The sequence below is a fragment of the Tamandua tetradactyla genome, chromosome 7 (assembly GCF_023851605.1).
Source record: "Tamandua tetradactyla isolate mTamTet1 chromosome 7, mTamTet1.pri, whole genome shotgun sequence".
NCBI classification, from domain to species: Eukaryota; Metazoa; Chordata; class Mammalia; order Pilosa; family Myrmecophagidae; genus Tamandua; species Tamandua tetradactyla.
The window spans coordinates 78825360-78850862 of record NC_135333.1 but is presented as its reverse complement, the minus strand read 5'-3'; the positions used below and the strand labels follow the sequence as shown (position 1 = coordinate 78850862).

Genomic DNA, 25503 nt, shown 5'->3' with positions numbered 1-25503 from the left:
TGAAAATATGTGGCAGGTCAGACTTTACCTGGCTGTAGCTGGCTAGCCCCTGGTTTGGGTAGAATGGCTAAAGTAGAATGGAGGACAAAGTCATTGGTGAGGAAATCAAGGAACTGAGAGGCCAAGAAGTGCAAGGACAGAGATTGGATGGATGATCTAGATGTATGTTAAAATTGCCAGGAATTAAGGCAGGACTGTTACTGGAGAATGTGATGAGACAGAAGCTTACAACTTCAGGAAATAGAGAAAAATGGCCCAGGAGTCAGAAGATGATAGCACAAAGGATGCGTGTTGGCTGATATAATTTGATAGCGTGAGATACAAAGCTGAAGCTTTTTAGGGAATGGAGAAAGAATAATGGTTTGACAATGGCAATAGGAGAAAGTTCCATTTTCTAGGACTGCAGTTTTCCTCTACATGTTCACAACTTTCCACCAAATACGGCAAATATGCTTCGACTATTGAAGAATAATTGGAGAGAAGGAAGTTTCCAGCAATGAGTCCCCAGTACCAGGTGCCTTAGGAAGGTAGTTATGGTCTTATATTTTGCAGATCCCACATATGCTCTCACAAGGCATCTTTGCAAACACTAACCCCCTGGAGACACATTTTAGCTCTCATTGGCAAGAAGACCAGATTTCACATACACTCTGAATATCTTTTACTGTGCCTTCCTAGTAAAATGAAAATTTTAGAATGGTGACAGATTTTTTTGATAGTGTCTCTAAAGTAATGGGCTAAAAGAATTTTGGGGCCTAAAAAATCAAGTTGATGATCACTAAAGTTGAAAATGATCAGAGCATACAAGTAGATGCCTGAAAATGGAGATCCTAGGGTTTGAAAAGTGAAGTCCTATAAAAGGGAACTGGAGACTTTCAAAATGACTAAAATGACACCAAAGAGAGATTAACCAGCAGGCAGAGAGCTGGCAAAGTGTGTTCATGAATTATATACTGCACCAGAAGTTCTAGCAAGAGAAAAGCACAGGATTAATAATTAACTAGGAGAGTAATAATGGGCTTGTACTTCTGCTTTTTCTCAGTGAAAAAGATAGGCCTACTTAGTCTTTCTGTCCATTGTTTGTCTGCCTATATTTATAAAGAGGAAAGTGCATAAGCCAAGTTTCTTTTTATAACTTTTATGAATCCTTTCTTCCAAAGCCTCTTCAGCATTTCCTTCATGTTCTCATTTGCACTTAAAAAAAATTGAAGTTCTGGCCTCTGGCTCCTGCAGGTGATTTGAATGCCGCTGCTCAAGAGAGCTGGGGTGCACACTGCACCTGGCTGCCAAATATTTGAAGCCCTTCTCCATGGCATTTGATTTGTCACCATCATTCTCATCACCTCCAATCGGTATTTGCAATATTAAGGGTGTGAGTTTGACACTGCCCTTAGAACTGAGCTTCTCTCTGCTCTCCCAGAGTTTAAAACCCAGGAAAGATACAGGCTTAAATCTTTTCCCAATCTCAGCCCTCACACAGGGGACCTTTCCTGGAGCACAAATAGGGACTCCTTTAAATGTTTTTTATTTATTTAAACTCCTTTAAATGTTTAAATAAATAGAAACATGTGGAAGACACAGAGAAACTAAAACAGAAAATGTTAAATTAATATAGGACCATTGAACATTTACATCATGGAACTTCATTTAAAAGTGCTGGGCAAACACAGAGGTTTACTGAGTTAAAGAACAAATTAGGGTGAAATATTTCTGAGGGAGAAAAGAGGAAATAACAAGATCTGTCTCTTATTATTGAGAGGGCAATGAAAGGTTTAGTGTTTACTATTATCCCTTTACAATTCCTTTACAATTTTTTCTGCCATGAATCTTGGAAAACTTTATCATGAAAAAATTTAACATATATCAAGGAGAGAGACTAGTATACTAAATGCCCATATATCCATCTTCCAGCTTCAACAATTTTTAACTTATGGCCAAACTTGTTTTATCTCTACTCTCATTCACATATCCCCCCTCCACTCATCCTTCCTGCTGTATAATTTTGAAACAATTTCCAGATATCATAAATATTTTAGTATGTATCACTAAGATTTCCATGCATACTTTAAGAGAGTTGTGTTAATATGGTATATAAGAAAAATACATATACCTATTTTCATCTATTTCTGATCTCAAAAAAAAGTTATTCTTATTGAAAATTTTCCCGGTTTTCTCTCCGAGATTTTCTCTCAATCTATTACCACCATCATTACTACTACCCCAATGACTTGAGGGGAAAAAACATCACTATTTTGGAGACCCAGTGCTTAAGCTAGTCTCTTTAAGTCCTCTGCCCTTAAATGGGGTAGTGTACTTAAACAGCTTAGCACATTACTTTGCTTAGAGTAGGTGCTATTTGATTAGACTGATACTATTGAAAATAGATAACCTTTATTTAGTCCCTACAAGAAAGCACTCTGGTGAGCATTTTACATACAGCATAACAGGTAAATCTCACAGCATTTCTGCCAGGCGAATAGTGGTATTATCCCACTTTATAGGGGAGGATATTGAGGCTTGTAAAGTTTAAATAATTTACCCCAAGTCACAGAGGAAGTAAATAGTTGACTAGGCTTTCAGCACAATCTTGTCTAATTCCAGAGCCCATGCTTTTACTGCTGTGCTAATTGTATAGGAAAAATTCAAGCATTCCCATAGGGAACCTAATCATTTACATACAGTCATGAAATTACAGATCCTACTAATAGACTGTCATGATGTTATCTAGTGGAGACTTACTTCAACCCCAAATTCATCAGAAATATTCAAATTATCAAACAGGTATGACATTTGAGGGAATATATTGGGACACCCAACCACGAAGTCATCAAATTCTCCTAGTCGTTATAAGGGGTAAATTTTGCCATACATTATTCCAGTAGACATCTGTAAATTGTCACATCAAAATATGTCTGACTACAGTAACCTTAACAAAATCTAACTCAAATTTTGACCATACCAGCATACTTTATTTGAGGAATAATCAACACTAATTTGGATAATATCTGTGAAGTGTTTTAGAGAGAATGTTCTAACATCTGCTTTCTCTCTTTTTTTCTCAGTGTCTGTAATAGCATACAGATTTGTTCCAAGCAATGTCAGAGGAACCTCTATGAATTTTTTGACACTGTTCAATGGACTTGGCTGTTTCACAGGGGCATTGCTGGTGGAGTTGGTATATCTCATCTCAGAAGGTAAAAATTGGTTAATGGCATACTTATATGCATTGATTTGATGACTAGAGAATGTTGAGACAAAAACCTTAAGAGAGGGCTTTGCCAGTGTAGTTATTTTTAATTGATCCACTTTTGCAATTAAGATAGAATTAAGATAGGAAATAGACTCTTGCTATATTCATTAATTTCTGGGAATTGTTTTTCTTTTGATAGAAGAAGGTAATTACAGAATGTCACGTCTCATGAGACCCTGTCTGCTGTCTTTTTTAAGTGCATTTTGAAACAAAACAGTCATTAAATTCTTATTAGTTCTTTCTGTGAGGCCATATTCAATAATGCCTCATAGCTGGCATAGATAATTCTTTGGAAAGGTGAAGTTCCATGCAACTATAGGTGGGTAGGGTATCTTTTTTTCCTTTTGATTTGCTGGAAATCTTGTCTATGCATCTGAAGAGAAATTGTGAATTGAATGACAAATGATCTTGGAAAATTTTCCCAACAGAGATTTTGATCAGAAGAAACAACCAATCTGAAAAATTCTGATGCAAATACAAAAAGTACTACTTTTTAGTTAGTGTGCTGGTGGGAAAATCAAAAGACGACCATATGACAAGCTGCAACAATGAAATGTCTTTGACTGTATTTTAAATCCATGGATTTGGGGAATTTTTTTTTCTTTTTTATGTTCTAAGAAGTTAGCATAGCTTAAATTTTATTTTAATGTACTTTAACTTACTTTATAAAAATACTACCAGCTTATTTTTCCTAGTTTCAAATATATATAGTTGTACACTTAAAATAATATAAAGTGTTTGCATTCTCTTATAAAGAACTAATTTACCTACATCCAAATGATAGAAAACTTAACTTTTGTGAATGAGAGACACCCTTGAACACCATGTCTCCATTCAAAAAATATTTTTTGAGGATCCACTCTCACATGCACCATATCAGGTACTAGGAATACCATGACAAGTGAGATAAACACTTCTAAGCACTCACAAAATTTGTAGAGGTGTAAGGAAGCAATAGAAATCAAGAATGATAAATTCAATGGTGGGTATAGGATACTTCTAGAGTCTGAACTCACCAGTCCTTGATTGATAGTTAGCAAGATCAAGCCCCATCCTTTTCCTAATTACGGAGAAAGGTAAACAAAAATGTGTATTAAATACTTAGCATGAGCAACACAGAATTATGTAAGTCATGATTCCTCAAGGTTCAATCCTAAAACAGCTCAAATCCAAACTGTTATAAGTAACCGAGTGAACTGCAGCAAGTTGCCAACTTCTCTAGATCCCTAAAATGTAAACAAGTGATGAAGCAATACTGTTAGGATTTTGTAAGACAACTTGGAAAAGTATTACCTATACTTTACCAAAAATATTTTAGGCCTTAACATGCCATTATTTATTCTTATATTTCTGAAAATTTGCTAAAAAACTCAATTGGTGGTATTCTAAAGGAAATGTAAGATCAAATATTATAGACAATTATATATATAATTATATATAAATATCCTTTATATCAATCTAAATTTCTCATATACTTGTTTAAGCACCTGCTTTTGCAAATATATTTCACTACAAACCTAAATAATGAAAATCTGCATGGTGTGGCAGGAGTTTTTACATGCATTAACTCATTTATGACCACAATCTTGTAAAGGCAGTAATATTATCATTCCTATTTTCTAATGTAACAATTAAGGAAGAAAAGAGAAAGGGAGGTGTTCTAGGCCTTGCAAGTATTTGGAGACAGATCTGAACTCTGGCACTCTGAAATCAATTCCAGTATTGATTGCCATACTCCAGCATCTGGTAGGAGTTCCCCAAAGAAAGTGCTTTTTAGTGACATTTGTTACTTCTGTAACTCATCCTCCTTGGATAGTTTGGTGGTTTGGAACTGTATGTACCCCAGAACAACATGTTCTTAAAGTTAATCCATTCCTGTGTGTGGGAACCCATTATAAATAGTATCTTTTTGATGAGGTTACTTCAGGCAAGGTGTAGCCCACTTCAATCAGGATGGGCCTTAATCCTATTACTGCAGTCCTTTATGAGAGAATGAAATTCAGACAGAGAGAGAAAGCCACGGAAGGCAAGCAGCCAAATCCAGAAGAGAAGGGAGAGACCAGGAGGTGCCGCCATGTGCCTTGCCAAGCTAAGGACCCCAGGATTACTAACTACTAGCCCCAGAATGTCACAGTCTTCAGTGAGAAAGCACTGCCTTGATTATGTCCTGATATGGACTTTCTTTTAGCCTCGAAACCATAGGCTAATAAACTCCCATTGTTTAAGCCGAACCCATTTCATGGTATTGCTTTCAGCAGCCTAGGAAACTAAAACAGATTTTGGAGCCATAGGAGTGGGGTGCTGCTATTGCTAATACCAAATATGTGCAAACTGCTTTGGAATTGGGTAACGGGTAGAGGCTGGAAGAATTGTGAGGTGCTTAATAGAAAAAGCCCAGATTGCTTTGAAGAGATTATTGGTAGAAATATGGATGCTAAAGTACTTCTAATGAGGCCTCAGGAGGAAATGATGAATGTATTATTGTTAACTAGGGGAAAGGTGATCCCTGTTTTAAAGTGGCAGAGTTCTTGGCAAAATTGAGTTCTATGTCAGATGGAAAGCAGAACTTGGAAATGATGAACTTGGATATTTAGCTGAGGAGATTTTCAACTAAATGTGGCAAGTGCTGCTGAGTTTCTTCTTGTGTCTTATAGTAAAATGCAAGAGGGAAAGATTAAGCTGAGAACTGAATTCCTGGGAATAAAGAAATCAGATCGATGGTTTGGAAAATTCTAAACTTCTGAAAAGTGGGTCCCCAGAGAATAATGCTCCATGCGAGGGTTTAACTGAACAAGGGTCCAGTCATCCATTTCAGTGCAAGTCAGAATTGGAGATCCATTATCCAGGAAGGGTACATGGAAAGCCCTTTGGACCGATAATTTGAACTCTGTGTGCAACACATAACTTGCACAATTTGTTTGATTGCACCACAGCCACCTGGTCTAAAATGGAGAGAAGGGACAACTTGAAGGGAAAAATCTCTTCAAGGGCAGAATCATGATAGCTGAGGTCTGGACCAAAGGCACCTTCTTCAGCCAAGAGAGTGAACCCAACCATGTATGCTGAAAGGGTAAATCCACTCCATTGTTTAGGAAGACTGCCACCACTCCAAGAGGCTGGAGCCTGTGCCCCAGGGATCTCAGAGGGTCTGGCCCCACTTCAATGCTCAGAAGGACCAGGAGACACTGCCATGTGCCTTGCCATGTGACAAGCTAAGGATGCCAGGATCACCAGCAGCCAGCCACAGAATGCCATAGTCTTTGGGGAGAAATTACAGCCTTGATGATACCTTGATTTGGACTTTCTTTCTTTTAGGCTTAAAATACAAGCTATTAAATTCCCACTGTTTAAACCAAACCATTATATGGTATTTGCTTAAGCAGCATAGGAAACGAAAACAGATGGTGTCTGCATATAAAATAAAATTGATAGTATTCTAGACACAGCCCAAACATAAGTGAACAAAACTTAATATAACTTTGGCAGAGTTTGGTGCTCATGGAAGTAGGGTTACCAAGGATACAAGGAAGTATATCTTAGCAAGATGGTATAAGTGTGAGGTACTCTCTAAACTTGTGCTTGAGGAAATTGCATTTAAATGATCAATAATTTAATTTACTTCAAGATTTTTCTTTCTGTCCATAATAATATTGTGCTACATCAAAGCATATCACAGTAAGTTAGAATTTTACAACTGAACGTTATCTAGTCATCTAGTCTAACCTAACACCAAAATCTAGATGTCCTAACACCTTTCAGTGTCTGGAAAAATTCTGTACTTTGAGATAAAATGTGAGTTTTCCCTTCTGTTTGGTAACTTATATTCCATAGAACAAGTCTCATTTTCTGTCTACCTATCAGCTCTTCAACATTTGATAAATACTTGGTGAAATCTTTTGGTATAGTGGTTAGGAAAGTAGACTCCAGAGTCAGACTACCAGGAATTGAATGCAGGCTGCCTAGTCGTGTGTCTTTAGTTTCCATGTCAGTGTTGACAATAACGTCTACATCATGTTTTTCTAAGGTTTAAGTGAATTAATACAAGAAATATTCAGAAGAGTCTGTGACACAGTCCTCAGTAAAGACAGCACTCACAGTCCCCTTCTATTTTACAGACAAACCACTACAGTCTTTTTCATATAGCATGATTCACTGATTTTTCACTATCAAGGCCCCTCCATCCACTACACAAACAACAATTTGACAATATCCTCTTTAAAAAGCAGTTTCCAGAATCAAACAAGGCTCAAGAAAGGAACAACAGGAATGCATATGGTACCTTTATCAACCCAACACACGTTCTCTTTGAATTTCAACAGCCATTAGGTTGACTCTTTCAGTAGTTGCATTGTGCTTATGGTCAATTACAACCAGAAGTTTTTGTACTGTTAGCATTTGCTTTCACTTCAGTTCCACTCCTCTTATCAAGGACAAAAGCAGGTCTTTATAGTTAATAAATGTCAACCCATCATCCTAAAGAACAGACACTTTCGAAACTTCCTTCTGTCACTCAGTGCAGTACTAATCCTTACTCCTTTGCCAGCTTTGTGTCATCTGCAAATTCGGTAAGCAAGTTCTTAGACCTCTTAAAGGTAATTGATAAAATTGTTGAATTGGACAGAACCAAAAATAGAGCCTTATGGAAAATTTCCAGACACTTACTGCAAGTTAGTAACAACCAATTAGTCATTCATTTTGGGAAGTAATCAGCTACGATTCACCTAATCACTATCATTCAGCCCACACACTTCTCCATCATGTCCTGTGTGTCATCGTAGGAGATACTGTCATATGTCTTCGGGGAATAGGATAAGTCTGTGTCTGTGACAGTTCCTTGAACCACCAGGATTTCATCCTCAAAAAAAGTATGATGTTCATTTAAAAGATTTGGGCACTAGTGGCCCTAAAATGGCTCATAGTGACTAATTAGGGCCATTAAAAGATAGTGACTCTTTGACCATCAGCCTAAATTTGGGTAGGTCATTACACTCAAAGACCGTTTCATCCAGTTTTAAAAAGGGAATGCTGGGAACACTGCACTTTGCTTTCCTCAGACATAATGAGAGGATAAAATTGAACATCTTTGAAATTTTTAATGTCAGAGATTATTTTTAAATATAAAAATTAAGTCAAACATCACAATGGCACACTTGGTTAAAAACAAGATCAGTCTTTTCAGTCAAATGGACCAATTTTTTAACAGAACCAACCATAGTGAAATCGGCCCTCCAACTATATGTTTAGACCACCCGTATCCCTCAGCATTCCATTTCGCATATAGGATATTTTAAATCTTTAAGGATTCATAATGTCAGCTGAGCATGTGTCTATGTGTGTGTGTGTGTGTGAGTGCTAGTGTATGATTTGAAAAGATGATCAGCTATCACTGTCTCCCGGCCTCCAAGCTGCATTAGTCATTTTTAGCACATGACGGAGAATGGTGTGAATGCGGTAAATTCAAAAGATTTCTCAAAACTTGACTGTGCAGACAGATAACTGTTAGAGTGACATTTTCAGTACAAGTGAGAAAACTGATCCTTCTGGGATCTCTAACTCTGAGTGCTTTAAAGGAGAAGATACAAAACTAAAACCCATCTTCCTACACTAATCATTTCAGGAATAGTTTATCTAAAAGTAGCAATGCTAATATAAGGGAGTGAAGAAGTCAGTCAAACTGCCTATTTCGGCAATATCCCATTAGCAACAGGATCAATTTTCTCACTCTCATGAATTTGAACTTACCTTTTGACGAAAATAACAAAATAAAATTCAGTGAAAGATGACATCTTAGTTATGGGAGTGCAAGTGATTGAAGGATTCAAATCAAAATGTCTAAGAAGAAAAGGATAATTGGGCAGAATCAAGAGGTCAAAGTATACTTCTTGTCCCCTTTATTTCTGACTCCTTAAAATTCAGGAGAGGAGCAAAGAATTAAGCTGTTTAATTCTGATCAAGATCATTTTAAATTATAAATGAGATGTTTTAAAATCCTCATTTAAATATCTATGATTGTTGAGGCCACTGACAGCCGTGTCAGCATGAATTGCTGTTGCTCTTGAAACAGGAATTTGCAGTTAAGGTAAACTTGAAAGGAAAAAGTATTTATGCATACAGAAATGTGTTTGACTGGATTTCATTGGTTCGTGTCTATTTTTTAAGAGATGTGTTTCTTCAAATTCAGCTCTTTGCCTCGGGTCCAACTCCATGTGGGTCTGGAGCTTATAGATTTTTAGAGCCAGAGTGGAAGAGAAGTGCTCTGCTAGTCTATAATCCATCTTTAGGCCAGCTCATACTCTGCTTTGTATGTCACTTGGTTTAGTGACAATGTTTTTGGGGCCTCCTTGGCAGGCCCCAAAGACTTGCACGGGCCAACACTGCCCACATTTCTCAGTCAGAATTAGATGCGGAGTCCTCTTTCTACCCTGGGATTCTGCATCCCGGAAACAATTTATTCCACACCCTCCACCTTTGGGTCCACAGAAATCCCTGAAGCCGGTGAGAGATCTTAGAGTTCATAACCACATCAGGGAAGAGCCCAAATTATTTTTTTGACTTTGGAAAGCAATCATCTGCTCCTGTGGCTTCACAGGAGATAGATGGACAGACTTTTTTAGTCAGACAATCAGAGTTCAATCTCAATTCAGCCCTTAATGAGATATGAGATCTTGAGCCTGTTACTTAACTTCTCTGAGTCTCAGTTTCACCTTCTCTAAGATGATGCTCCTAACAACTTACTTGCAAAAATATTAGCGGTACTAGAAGAAATAGATGAGAAGTACCAGAGAAATGTAGACGTACAAAAATATTGGTTTGTGTTGTTATTGTCATTTGAGTGAGGTCTTTCAGTGTTTTCCAAATGGGTATATTTTGGCCTGACACTTTAGTAATTCTCAAAAAATGAACGTGCTCAGTAAATTCAGGGCTCAGTTCTGTTCTCCTCGTACTCTAATTCCAGGTCCAGATTGTGATCAGAGGAAGTAAAGCAGTGCTCTGAGATTCCTCTTGGCCCTCAGAACCCACGCCCTCCATTGCATGGCAAATGTATGAGTATAGGTAGCGTTAGAGACACATCCATGCTCACACTAAGAGTCCCTAGAAATAGAATCGAAGCTGAAATGAAAAGGATGGGCGGTATTTGGCTTGGTGAGCCTAAGCGTGAAGTATTTCTGGCTGACAGCATACCTGAGAAGGGCCTGAAATGGGAAATTACTAGGGACATCAGGAGAACACAGAGAAGGCCAATAAGCAGAAACTATTCAGAAAAAGAGAGTAGCTTGAAATCAGGTTGGGGAATTAGGCAGAGGCCAAATCATGTAGGACTTTTGGCTTACAGGGATTTTTTTTTAAACGTGAAGTAATAAGAAATCATAAAGGACTGCATCATGACCTTTTTGTGTTTTAAGATTTCTCTAAATGTAGTATAATTAGCAAGGAAAAGAGAATGATTTGGAAGTAGAAGAGAGGTTACAGTTTTTGAAGTAAGCCAGGCAAGTTTAGAGCAGGGATGAACTAGAGAGGTAATGGACAAATGGAGAGAAGCAAATGGACACAGCTATTGCATAGAGGTAAAATCATGAAGGCTTAGTGATGGTTCTGATACACAATCAGGGAGGGAAGGATGATGGAGGGAGGAGGCAGCACCAAGGACACAACCTAGATTCTAACATGAACAACTGGTGGACAAAAATTCCATTTATTAAATGGAGAAGACAGGGAAAATAATAGATATAGAAACTTATCACTCATTCATTTTTTAAACATATTGTTGGACGTACCTGTGAGATATCCAAATAGCAATATTTGGAGCTTAGAAAATAAAACTAAATTAGAAACCTAAATATGGAGTCTTTGGCATAAAAATAGCATATGAATCCACTGAAGTTTAATAAAATGACATAGCATGGATGTTAAGAATAAGGAGTAAAAGGAGCCCAGGACCAAGATCTAAAGAAACCCCAACATTATAAGTTGGATGGAGGAGAAATATCCTGCCAGACAAAGTGACATATAAAATAATAACTATATGTGTGAATATACAGTGGGTATATAAATATATATTTATAACAATATAATGTATAACATATATATTATTTTGGTTCAAGCAGGAAAGCATTTAAACTGTGTCAAATGGTACAGTGAGATCAAGTAGGTTGAAGACTGTAGAGTGCCCCTAAGATTTAGCAACATTATGGCCACTGATAATTTTAGCAGGAGCCGTCTAGTCTGTGGCTAGATGGGAATGAAAACCAGATTGGAGTTGGGTGAAGGATATCTAGGAAGTAAGGAGATAAAGACACCAAGTTTAAACAATTCTTTTGAAAAACTTGGCACTAAAGGAGATTTAAGACCTAGAGTAGTAACTAGGGGGGATGTGAGTTGAGTTGTCAGATTTTGCAAATAAAAATACAGGATATGCTGTTAAATCTGTATTTCAAATAAATAATAAATGATTTTGAGTATAAGTATGCCCATGCAATATTTGGGACATATACTAAAAGACTGTTCAATAAATATTTAGAATATGCTTATACTAAAAAGTAATCCATTGTTTATCTGAAATTCAAATTTAACTGGAAGTCCTGTATTTTACCTGGCAATACTATATGTGGCTTCAAATATGTCTTTATCATGAGCAATGCTTAAGCATATTTAACACTGATGAAAATATCTGGTATATTTTAAAATGCAGGAAAAAAGAGGAGAGAACTGATGGAGCTAAAGCACTGAGGCTAGGAGTTGGGGTTTCAGTCAAGAATCTACACAGAAAGATTGGCTCCTTATAGGAGGATGGATTCTCCTTCCTCTGCAGAAAACAGGAGGGAGAAAGGAGAGGATGGGTGCAGTTGCAAGCAGTTACACAGTTCTGGCCTTGAGAAGATGCTGGAACCTCCCTTTGAAGGTTCCCATTTTCTTTAAGAAGTATGCAGCAAGCCATCCAGGAGAGCAAAGGAGATTAGGATGAGGAGAAGGAGTAGGAAGAGCAAAGAGATATGAACTCGTCAGTGTGAGAACAGATAAAATAATGTAGAAGAGGAGAACTAAGATTTGCTGGCAGTGTCTAAGGCCTGGTTAATGCTGGTGACTATGGACACGATAACAATCTACCTAGAGCGTGACTTTGCCCAGCCATATTCAGGTGCTAAAGGCAGACATGGAAATATCTGATAGCTTTAAAAATGGTATATGGATGAACACAGCATGGAAGGGACAAACTCTACTTTAATCTTGAATTAAAATAATTTGGGGTAAATCTTAAAGGCCGTTTCCTCTCAAATATGCAAAAGATTAGAAGGGCTTTCTTCTCAAGTTTTGAAATTAAGTCTACACCATTAGCTAACTAGAGTTGCAAATGAGAGAACAGACTGTATACACAGGCAGATGTTGGGCAAAAATCAGTTTCTCCCGTTCCGTGAAATTATTTAATTTCGGTATTTTACTATTTTAAATAGCTCCACTTAGAGAACAATTTATTAATTCAGTCCACAAATACATATTGGGTTCCTACTATGTGCAGGCACTGCTAGATACTGAATTAATAATACCAAGGCTGATGCTTAATTAACAAGAAGAACCTTATAGAAATATTTGACACTCAAATTAATATCAGATATATTCATTTGACTAATGCTATTACAATTACAGTTCATAGCTAATGGCATTATCGGGCTATTATCACAAAGCATTACCTCTCTTCTAAAACTCATTTCCATGATAATTCATTGAAATCATCATGAGAACACACTATCTTGATGGGTTTTTACCTCCCAATGCTCTTAGAAAGAATGAACTCCCCCTTATATGAGAGCTTATGATGCCAAATATCACCCATGCCTGTTCTCCCTGCAGTTCAGGTGAACAATGCTAGCTAGTTCTCTAAAAGTTTGAAAGACACTGTGTCCCTTCCTGGAAACAGCAACGTGACTTCATTTTTATCCACAATTCCCAAGAACTGGAAATGCAAATTAGCACATTTTTATCAGTAGCTGAGTATTAAGCTTGTGCGGATCTGCCACCCAATCTCAGCTCATCCATTCATTCCACAAATATTTATTCTGTCTCCTTTATATGACTTCAGGCAGACAGTTCAGCCTCTCTGTGCCTCTGTTTCCTCGACTGTAAATTGAGGGTAATAGCAATTCAAGTTCTTATTTGATAAATATGAAAAAAAAAAAAAACGGTAGAAAAGTCAAAGTTAGAATGCAGTTGTTAGGTATTATTTCCTTCAGGTGCCATGAAAATTAATGTGTTTTAAAAATTAACTCAGGTAGGAGAGCTATGAATCTCAAATGAAGCATTTAAATCAGGTTACTGAAAGGAGGAAGGAAAGAAATTAACATTTATTAAGTGTCAGTTATATGCAGACCTTGCTATATGTATTTCACAAAGATATTATTTCATTAAGTCTTCTCAACAATTCTTTGGGGGTAGATATTTGTAGCCCCATCATATATAAGAGGAAAATGAGCTCAGAAAAAGTTACACGAGTTGCAGAAATCATAGAGCAGTATTGAAGCAAGAACTCCTTGATGGGTTTATTTTCTGTGGTACAGAAGCATGTCCACCCTGGAAAACGACTATTACATATTTTAATTGCATATTTCTTTGCTCCCAAGCAAGAAAGAAAACAAAAAACAAAAAAAAAAACAGTGCAGTGAAAGGTATGCCTAAAATGAAACAGGATATAAAAGCCATTTCAGTATTGTCTCAACAATTCTTGACGTTTGCTAAAGCATCAGTATTACAAAATAACTTCCTAAAAAAATCCAAGTCTGGGAAAATTAATTGCCCAGCATGCGCAACTATCATTTGAAGAAATTCCGAAGGGCACATTTTAAGATTTTCATGGTTCCATTACATTAAAATAAAACAGTAGTTAGTAAAATGGGGAAATGAGTGAATCTTCCTCTAAAAAGACAACAGAAATCTGCTTCCAATCAAAAGCAATAATCTGTAGCACTTAGAATAATGCCATGTATACTTGAAGCTTTTGGTAAATCTGTGGTTTCAGTAGTGAATACCGTGTCATTTCACTGAAGTGAGTTGAGTCTTAGGGTTCAGAATCAAGTACTTATTTGGAGTTATTTTATTTCTTGGGTAGGACAGTTTTATAAATAGCACCTAACTTTCAGGTTATAGTATCCAGGCTGCTAATAACAGACCTGCTATCCCATCATTCAACTGCGGAAGAAGAGTTGGTTGAAATAGGAAACCTTCCCCTTCTGTTGCATTGCAATGAATTGGAGATGATTTTTAGAATCAAATTTTACCAAAAGGATATTTGATTAAGGAGATTTAAGATATTACTTTTCTGCTATAAAGGTAGTATATGATGAAATAAATCAAAACCAGAAAAGAGAGAAAAAAACAGACTTTGAAGAAATGATGGTAATTATTTGGGTAAATTTTCTTTCAATACTTTTCCTATTTGTGTGCATGTATTACGTGTGCATATATTAAATTTATGTATAGTTATATAGATGTAAACAAAATTAAGGTCTGAAAAACCCTGCTGAATGCTCAATAAACAAATTTGTATCAGGCCCCCACCTTTTTTTCTTCTCTTAAATAATACTGTGAACGTGTTTCCATGTAATTGAAATTCTCCAAAAAGAAAAAATATGAAGGTCACTTTTAGTAATGTATTTCATTATATAAATAAATAAATGTATTTCCCCTTTCATTTCTTATAGAATGTCTCAGTTGCTTCCAGTTTTTCACTGCTATAAATTTTACAAGGGTGAGCATTTTTATGGATAATCTTTGAATGCATCACAGTCTCCTCAGACTAGAATCTAAATATTTTTAGAATCATCTTATTAGTTTTCCCAAAATCCATTTATATTTAAATAAAAAGAGTAAACTTGCAAGTCAATTTTAGAAAATTGAAGTTTTTACAATTTTTAGTCTTTTCATCTAAATGTCTTTTTAATGCAGTCCATGTTTTAAAATTCTGCCCAGTAAGATTTTGTTATTTTCTTCATATTTACCCTGAACATTTCTTGTTGGAGTTATTGTAAGCATTTTATGCTCTTTTATTTTATTTTTTGCCATTATAAACTGAATTATTTTCCCCCATTACAACTCACTGAGGTTATCGCTATCATATGGGGAGAAACTATTAACATTTATGTCTTCATCTTGCATTCAATTCCTTAAACTTTCTTAGTAAATTTATGAGAGTATTTCAGTGGATCCTTTCAAGTTTGCAGCGAAATTATCTTATCTTCAAATAAATATAATTTTATATTCTCACTTCTAATATTACCTGCTATGCTTTGTGCCTTTATCAAGACACAGAATTTCCAGGGCCATGTTAATATCAAAAGAGAGTGAGAATGATCATTTTATCTTGCTCATTATCTTAATATGGATCTCCTTTATTTTGCCATTAAATGTGTTTGCAGGTTTATAAAGGTAATCCTAAAGGATATTCTTTCTCATAAGAAACTTTTTATTTATTGCTTTCTAAGATTTAAACAAATCAGGTTCAATTTTATTGAACGCTTCTTAAGCAGCAGTTGAGATAATTTCATGATTTTTCTTATTGGAGCTAGCATTATAGTATAATTAATTGATAGACTTTTTGATATTAAACTATCTTTGCCTATGTAGGATAAATAATACTTGGTATCAATGGATGGTCCTGTGGCTATTCTCTGGCACTCCTTACATTTTAGGGGAAGGATTGTTTCTTCCACGAAAATGAAAAGGTGCAATCAAGGCCAAATGTTTCTTTCAGAGATCACTCTTTGTTACTTTTATCCATTATTATTGGCCATTACAATTTCTCATTTCTTTTGGTTCAATTTTGACAATTAATGTTTTCCTAGATAATCACCCCATTTCCATAAGATTTTCAACATCATTATAGCAGATTCATACTTAAATATTTTTATCCTGTATATCTTTTGATATATATTCTGATTGGATTTGCCAGTTTTATATATTTTGCTATATTTTCCACCAATGAATCAGCTCTTAGAATTTTTAAACCTAACATACATTCATATATTCGTTTTCTTTTTTCATCTTTATTTCCTTTGTTCTGTTTTGCTTAGATTTGTTTTATTCTTTTTTCTGACTTCTTGCTATGATTGTTTAATTCATTTATTTCCACATTTACTTTAAAAATGAGAACATATACCTTTAAATATTCATCCGTGTTTGTATCTGTATCCCCACATTTGTAAATGCAATTTTCTCATTTTCTTTATTTTCTAATTAGCTTGCGATAGTGGTTTTGAGAGCAGTCTCTTTAATATTTAGGTGATTTTGTTTGGTGTTACTGTTGTTTAAACTTCTGTAAGAGGGTATATTCTTTTTTTTTTTGTACAAAACAATGGTATAAATCTTTATTGCACTCATTACTTTCATTATTCTAATTCTCTACATCATTTTCTTCTTTTATATAGTCATCAAAGGCTGATCTAACTATGATATAATCATTTGCAAGAGTTGTTTTTCTATCTTTTGTTCATATATTTTAATATATTTTATTATCTTTTCATTCTTCACTGGATGTTCATTGGTATATCTTTAATTTGGAGCATGCTTTTCATCAGTATAAAATGATCCTCAGTGTCCCTTTAAATGATTTTTCCTTTGAGTTCAACTTTGCCTGAAATTAATATTTCCCGCTGCTTTATTTTTATTTGTCTTTGCCTTATGACTTGATTATTATCATCATTATATTTATCATTTTGTTTTTGGGGTGTTTCTTGTTAGCAACATCTATGTACAAATATTAGTTACTTTCCCTTCCCCATATTGGCCTTTTTCTATTTACTTATTCTCAAAAGAAAAGATTTACTGAGAAGCAGTGTTCGCCAATTGAGACTATGTATGGCTTCCCTTAGCCCTGCTCATTTTCCATTTTGGCACTCAAGTCTGCAGGTGTCCCGTTAAAACACAAGTTACTTCAAAAACCTTACCTATACCCATTGTCAGTTTCTCTGATTAGATTGAGTGATCACAGGGTGCAGTTTCAAGCACATGAGGCTATGAGGGGCTCCCTGTAGCACCTAAAGCCTTACTTTGGGGGTCTCCACTTCCTGGGATGCAGGGTACCATGCCTGTATCCCATGACATCTTGCCTGATTGTGTGGGACTTGCACTCCCGGATGTAATTTAGAAGCAGTGGTACTTGGTTCATAGAGAGCTATGGGATGGGGGGAGAGAAGGGTGCCTTCTCCTTCCAAAGCAGCAGCTATGCATTAGAGCAACAGCTGTTGGTGTTCTCACTAGAACTGACCTTGATTTCTGTGGTGGGGAAAGATATGCAAAAGAAATGAAAGGAATCATATTCCTCTTTCACATTAGCAACGCTGTGCTGTTTATAGCATAGCACAGCATGTGTGGATCAGCATATATGTTTCTCGATCCAGTTTCCAAAGCCTTAGATTTAGTGCAAATTACTCCAATATCCTTGTAACAGGTTGAATGCCAATCCCAGGGTTTAAGATGTTGTCTTAGGTGTTTTAGAGGGAATTTGAGGTACACTATTTCAAAGACAGCTGTCCAAATACATTTTTAAACTGCTAAAATGTTAAGTTACAAAATCAATAGTTCCTTTAGCCCCAACAGAGGGCTATTGTCTTAAGAAGATGAAGGTTCTATTGATTGATGTTTCACCTTACCTCTGTGCCTTCACTTTTTAATATGTAAAATAAAAGAAGTAGACAAGATTATTCTATAGTCTTCTTGTCTCTAAAATGACTATGATAATTTAAGATAAATAGAAAAATGTTGTATCTCATATCTCTAAGAGTAGTTACTTGTTTGCATGTCTCCCCTACTAACCCATAAGCTTCTTTTCTAAATCAACCTGGAATACCCATTTCATGGTACATGAAAATGCCTTAATGAATGACCTCCAAGTGTAAAATAAATCTAGCTGAGCCAGAGTATTGGGGAGACTTCTGTATAATGCCAGATATTTTGTAAGTGCTGTATTACTTCAGCAGCTTATCATTCATTAGTCATTGGCTGATTATACTATCACAGTCCATTGCTAGAGTACACTGTGAGTGTTAGCAACGACACTGGGTGACCCACCAGCCTCATGTGGTAAACTTGTTCTCATGTTGTTAACCCTCCTGCCCCTCCCCCCAGGCTGAAAACTAGAGAAGTTTAGTTAGTCCTATTCTAGACCAAAAGTCTTCCCTTTATCTCCTGTTGCAAGGATGTTCTTGATTTCAATCAGCTACTGGAAATGTCAGATGAAAAATGGCACAAATGTGAATTACGACAATAAAAGTTTATAAGCTACTAAAATAAAGTTATAGTACCTAAGAGCTGAGTCAACTGACAATGTTAAATGGAACATTTTACAACCAGTCCTGGGATAACGATAAAAAAAAAAAAATGCACATGGAACATGAAGAAATATCTGACAGGAAATGGGCCCAAGATCAAGCTCAGACTACATGATTTGGTGTGAACTACCTTGAAAAGAGACAGGGGGGAGGTAATAATCTAACTTATATGGAGTGCCTCCTCTTGACATCTATTATCTCTTTTACTTCTCATAACAACTCAGTAAGGGAGGTACTGTTGTCATCATTTTAGAGAGGAGAAACTGAGGATCAGATGTTATTCCGTTATTTGCCCAACAACAAAACTGTTAAATAAGAGAGGCAAGATTTGACTTTAAAAGTCTGTGCTCTTCCTCTATATTTTTATACCCAATGCTGTCTCTTTACATAGTCAGATAATAATTTCTTTATGAAAAATGCAAGTTTAAGGTCTGAAAGAATCTCTCTGACAGATTTGATGCTAGTGTTTTTTCCATGCTATCAATTTAAGTGATGGTTCTCTTTACAATGACGCTCACCATGTAAATTAGCTACATGGAGAATGCTAAATTATAGTTAAATCAGGCAAAAAAAATGGGGCTAGAATAAAGATCAGCATTACGAATAACACTGCATCCTAAAAATGATATTTAAAAAGAAATATGGGAGCATTATTTGAATAGCTGATATGGCAATCTTTCATTTTATTTTCCAATAACCCCACTCACAAAATGTACTGTATATGTCTGCAAATTTCCACTCCCTGTCTCTAATCTTTCTAGTACAGCATCCTCCTGTCATCCCACATCCCCAGACACCAAGTCCCTGTGCTTCTCATTTGTGTCCACCACAGTATCCCCAACAACAGATGGAGTTCACTGGCATGCGCTGGCATGCCTGGGGGTATCTGGTGCACTCTCCTGAAGGGCTTCTATTTGCTGTGATTGCATAATTTCTCAGAAACATTACGTTTTCCCCTTAAAGATCCTGCAAAATTTATATTCTTCTCCCTCATCTGACTTTGTTATAATATAAAGGTAGTCTTTTCAATTGCTTATTATGGATCAAAATTCATGCTCCAAGAAGAATTAATGTCATGTTAATTCTAAGGCTTCACTTACTCTCTGCAAACTCCTCTGACTGCAGCTGGAGAAACACGGTGATAAAATGATATAATCGCATGGCATGCAAAGTGCTGATGTGGAATGAAAAGGGCAGAAATATGGCTGGGTTATTAATTTAAGAGAAATAAGAAAATAGGAGTGTTTGAGGAGGTTTGGCTGGATGGTTTAGTTCTTCCTGAAAATAAGTGGGATATTATCTCACCTTATCTTGACCTCTACTCCAATTCCCCCATTCAAGTACAAATGTTTAGTTCCTACACATGAACATAAGCACACACATATACACACTAAGAGGCCTACAAAATATTGAATAGACAGATATGTAGGGAAACATTGAATGAAGCATCTAAATATATCCAAACATTGGATGAAAGCATCGTGTCAATGTAACAATACAACCATAATTTTCTTCATGATGGAACACAAAATGATAAATTGGAGAAGTGGAACTTACAAAATAACTTTAAACTCAATACCAGCTTTCATTTATGGATCCAAGACTATAATGGTCCCAAGCTGATTTTCATGGTTGATTCTAAGAATAGCCAATGGGAAGCTCAATGACAAAAGAGAAACAGCTTTAAGTGAGAAGTGGCACAATTAATCACAGCTGTTATACTCTTGCTGAATACCAGCCTTGAACAGAGCTTTAATTTAAGTCCCAAATCAAAGAATGCACAGTCAAGGGAGAGGCAAAGAACCATTTTCTAGTTCAGGAAACAACTCACACAACCCCTGTGCCAAGGATGGCATAGAAGATCAAGTCTGTGGGGACAGTCTGATAGTTCTGGTCCCATACCCTTCCTCACCCATTTAGGAGCTAGTCATACCAAAAGGCAAGGAATTAAAACCTTAGCATTTGATTCTTCAAAGATGATCAATTCCTATTCTCATAATATTTATGATTTGAAACATTTACCCATTCAGAGCCACAGTTGAATTTCAGTTCTCTCTGTGAAGATAAGTTTTCCTTTTTAAACAATATCCTAAACACTGTACTATATATCTGCAATACATTTGGTAATTAGAACTCATTGCTGTTTCAAAAGTATTGCAAAGAAATTAAAACTGCATATAAAATATATATAATATATCCGAAGTATTTGATATAATTTATTTAAAATAATAACCCAAACAAAAGAGGAAAAATTAAACAGATAGGCAAACAGTCAAACAGACAGATATATAGAAAGAGATCCAAAGTAAAAGTCAAAACTTAGGAGCAAAGTAATGGCAATTACCTTAAGTCCTGGATAGTTCTGTATTGGGGGTATTAAATTGAAGGTATTACTTACTAGATCAAAAGAAAATCTCTAGATAACCAGAGATTGCAAATAACTTCACCAATAAAATCTGTGATGTTGTAATAAGGTAACACTAGATTTATCTAAGTTGTCAAAATAATATAACATCTTCCATTTACAAATATTATTTCACTAACCTTAAAATGAGCATATGTGATAGACTATCCAGTTGTTTAAAATATTTTTCATTCATTCAGTGTGTATTTACTGAACAATCCTTACATGACAAGCACTGTTCTAGATACTAGAAATATAAGGATGAATAAGGCAAATCTGCTTCCTGCAAATTAATAGCATACATCAGGGTCACCTTTGGAACCTAGCTATTCTGCCACCTAAATCATGTTATGCAAATTTAGCTTTTTGACCTTCAAAATACTTATAATATTTGGGGTACTTTGCTTATCATTTTACTGTTAATAACAGAATTAAATGAAATTTGACAATGAAGTTTCAGACGAGCTTTGTTGCTTTGTAGATACTATTGAAACGAATAAAGCTCTATGCATTGTGGAATGATAAAATATTCAGAGAAACTTACATCTCTGCAGTTGAATAACAATTACATTTGTTCCAAACAGGCAATTGGTTTCCAAACACATTAAACAAAGGCAATTTGGAAAGCTTCTTCTTCTTCCTGGCATCATTAACGTTGTTGAACGTCCTGGGATTCTGGAGTGTTTCACAAAGGTAACTAAGTGTGGGGTAAGAGGAGCAATTTCTGAGTCCATGAAATATTGGTCTGGGAACCATCACTAAACCATCGGGAATCCTGTGTGCCATGACTGGACAAGTTAGTATATTAGAAAAATGTAACAGATTATTCAGAGCAATTTAGACTTCACTTTTTCCATTGATCCTCTCAATAAAATAGGGCTTAACTGAATTCTAAAACAAGACTTTTTTCTCCACTACATATTACCACATTAGAATTAGAAATAACCAGATTGATATTAAGAACGGATGAACATTATTAACAAAAACAAGTATCATTAAACAACTAGCTAGGAATATAATGACAATTAAGATTTGGATCCTATTCAGACCTTTGATCAACAGTGACCAATTCAAGGTCAATAGTAAACTGTGCAAAATCGCTTAGCCAGTCACTGAGACCATTAAGCAGCTTAATGTATATCATCTACCCATCAATCTATCACCAGTCCTTCTCTCTCTTCCAGTGACGTATTCTCAAATGACTGTGTGCCTTTGAGCAAATTGCCTAACTTCTCTGAACCTCTGTTCTCACACATGTAAAATAAAAACAATAATACCAACCTCTTGTGGGTTTGGGGGGCTGGCTTTTGATAAAGGGTCAAGCACAATGTCTGCCATATAGTAGGAAACCAAACAGATCTTTACTTTCTTCACTTCCCTTCATTCATTTATCTACTTAGCTGTATATTATCTTATCCATTGTCAGGTCTCCTTTCCCTAAGTCATTCTTTTATTGATCTGACAAATCTCTTTGGAGCATCAACCATGCGAACAAACTGTAGTAGACTTGAAGAACATAAAGTTATAAAGCAATATCTATTTAGCCCAACCTATGCTCTTGGTTCTCTTGAAGTTTGTGGTCCAGTACAAAGGAGAGGCACTTAAACCCCAAACAAGGCAGTAAATTAACAAGTTCAAAAACCTTAATGGCTCCTAAATTTTTAAATTTCTTAGCATCCAAGTTTATATTTACAGACTTCACCTTCCTCAATGTGCAATTTCCCTAAAACACGAGTCTCATTCTTAGATTGAAAAGCAAATTAGAGAATCAGAGAGTCTTGCGGAAGGATCCAAAGGAACTTCCTCAGTCTTGCAGTAATAAAGAGGGGGAAAACAAAACCTGAATCTGAAGGTAGAAGCTCTTTTACCTCCATCCTCGGCCTCCAAATACGTAAGTGGTGTCCACCTGCCAATTCTCACAAAACTCTACTGTCTCTAAATGTTTACCTTTCTCCCACTGTAAGATTCTACCTCCATCTTTCATGCAGTGGTTTAAAAGCAACATTCAGACACAGCCCAAGTGTAGTCAACTCCAGAACTTATCAGTTGTACATGCTTGAGAAAGCTGTTTAACCTCACTAAGCTTCGGTTCCTTCATTTGTAAGATGGAAACCATAAGAATAGTAACTGCCTCATACAGTTGTTGTGAGTAGGAGGAAACATTCAAAGAAGTCAGCTATAATGGTAATAACGCCCTCATACCTTGCCTTGTGTGCCCTCCGATCTGCTTTTTATTCTTCCTCTAGACTCACGCTGGAGTTGTAACCAAGACGGTTATGATTATGCTCTGAATTCAGGTAGAACTAGCGATGGAACAAGAATCTATTAGCTCAGGGATTTTCTGATTCATTAATTCATTCATTCAACAAACGTGCCAAGTATTGTTACAGATCTTAAAGAAACAGAGTTAAACAAAGCAACGTACATGTCTACGTGGAGCTAGGATCTACTGTTCAAATTAAAATATTAAGTATGATTCTGTCTCTCCGATTGTTGAGTAAGTGAGCTACTGTAAAAAAAAGAGGTGGCATGTAAAGAAGGTAAAAATAAAAACAAACAAAGCAGAATTGGAGGAACCAAAGATAAGATGGGACTAAATTATAATGTCGGGTTTATTCAGAAAAACATCTGATTTTTACCATATCTCCATTTCCTGATTACATTCTTTATTCATTCCCACATGCTTTTTAAAGTAGGAAGTGAAGAGGATGAAATAAAGAATTAAGGAAATAAATTAATTTGCCATGTCTTGAGCACCTTTATGTCTCAGGCAAGACATTAGACACACACAAATAGTCTAACTTTATCTCTACCACTTCCCTGTTACATAGACCGCAGAATTCTTTTGTGCATAACCTTTAACAATTATTGAAAGAGACATAAGCCACAGACAAACAGCTAGAGGAATTCAGGCAATATTCATTCTCTTATAGTTATTTTTAGCAAAATATTGAGAGAGAAAAGAAGGTGAAATTAGCTTTCGACCCTTTCACAAATCAAAAATAAATGTGTGACCCCAGAAACATATGTCTATTTGATAAAACTGAACTTATAGCCCATCTTCATTTGCTCATTCAACAAATATTTACTGAAAACCAGTTAGTATCAGGCACTGGACCAGGCACTAGAAATACAGCGGTGAATAAAGCAGTCAGATATTCCCATCTTCCTGGAGCTTGCCCAGAAGCATTTAAGAAAACAATTTGTCTTTAGAAGCAGCATGTCATAGAGGAAAAAGGACAGGATTTAGAATAAGGAGTTCGGGTTCTAAATACAGGCTCTACCAATAACCCTAATTCTGTAGGCAAGTTTTTAACTTGACATCAAATCCAAGCAAGTTATTTAATGTCTTGGGATTTCAGTTCCCAGTCTGAGCAACGGGATGACTCCATCTTTCTTGATTCGTAGGGAGAGTTCAGACAGAGTCAGCCTAGCAGGGTGTGTGGTACTCAGAAGGCACTCAGGGAAGAAAAGGTTTCTTCAGAGTCAGCCTAGCAGGGTGTGTGGTACTCAGAAGGCACTCAGGGAAGAAAAGGTTTCTTCTGTGTGTAGGAATGGTGGGAGACAGGGGCAGGTGTGTGCTTTCTAGAAAGATATTCATGGTATTCTCCATCAACAATGGTATTTTCCACACAGTCTTAGCACCAAATTTACAAATCTCTGTTACCGTGTAATTAACTTTGTACAAGTCCTGGCCTCCATGATCTCTTCAAAGTTGGTTTCAGACCATCCAGTCTATTGGTACTGAAAAGAGACTCACTGCAGCTTGTAAAAGAGTGCCGTCTAAAGATCTCTATGAGATGCCCGAATGTCGTTTTGTCTTTTTATAAAGGCTGTTCTGGAGAGCAGGGCTCTTAAATAATCATCACTGTTGAGCCATATCTACAGGCCCATCATGAAAGATAGACAAGCACAGGAGGAAAGCAAAATGATTTATCAAGTCATCTACATGTGGTCCTAAGAAAAGCTCTTTCTTTCTTTTTTAGATATTGTAATCTAAATCATTTTAATGCCCAGGACATCAGTGGAAGTAATCTTGAAGAAACATTTCTCCTCTGTGAAAAGTCTCTGAAATTTTATGGCAGTATACAGGAATTTTCTTCAAGTGTTCATCTTTGGGAGACAGCCCTATGAAACTGTATTTGACTCCACCTGTCTTATGAGCACAGTATTCATTGTTTGCTTCAGCTGAACACTTTATTTTAGTGTAAGAGTCAATATATCTGGGAGTGGCTTTTGAGTATTGCTTTGTCTACTTTATTTACAAAAGCCAACATGACCTCTCTAACAAACCATTGTTTTTGCATCGTATTAGACATTAGAATTAATAGGGTGATCTCAAAGTCTAGGTGATTGCTCTATGCCAAGAAAATGACAATTTCTTAAATATTTTTTGCAACTTTTACAATAGTTTGCCATTAAAAGCAACATATATGATTGTTTAGACATTTAATAAGAGCCATTGGAAGCAAAATAATAGTATATGAACATTATTTATTTTAGTAAATTTATTGAGCACTTAGTACATACCAGGC

At 36.0% G+C, this 25503-nt stretch overlaps 1 protein-coding gene across 1 annotated transcript in view; it reads left to right on the top strand.

Annotated features, from left to right (window-relative positions):
• Positions 1-25102, top strand: part of SLC15A5 (solute carrier family 15 member 5) — a 77080-nt gene extending 51978 nt beyond the window's left edge. The window contains exons 7-9 of the mRNA XM_077167930.1: positions 3063-3194; positions 21553-21661; positions 24955-25102. Coding sequence (XP_077024045.1) covers positions 3063-3194; positions 21553-21661; positions 24955-25102 — 389 coding nt within the window. The remainder of the gene's footprint in view (positions 1-3062; positions 3195-21552; positions 21662-24954) is intronic.
• The last annotated feature ends 401 nt before the right edge of the window (positions 25103-25503 follow it).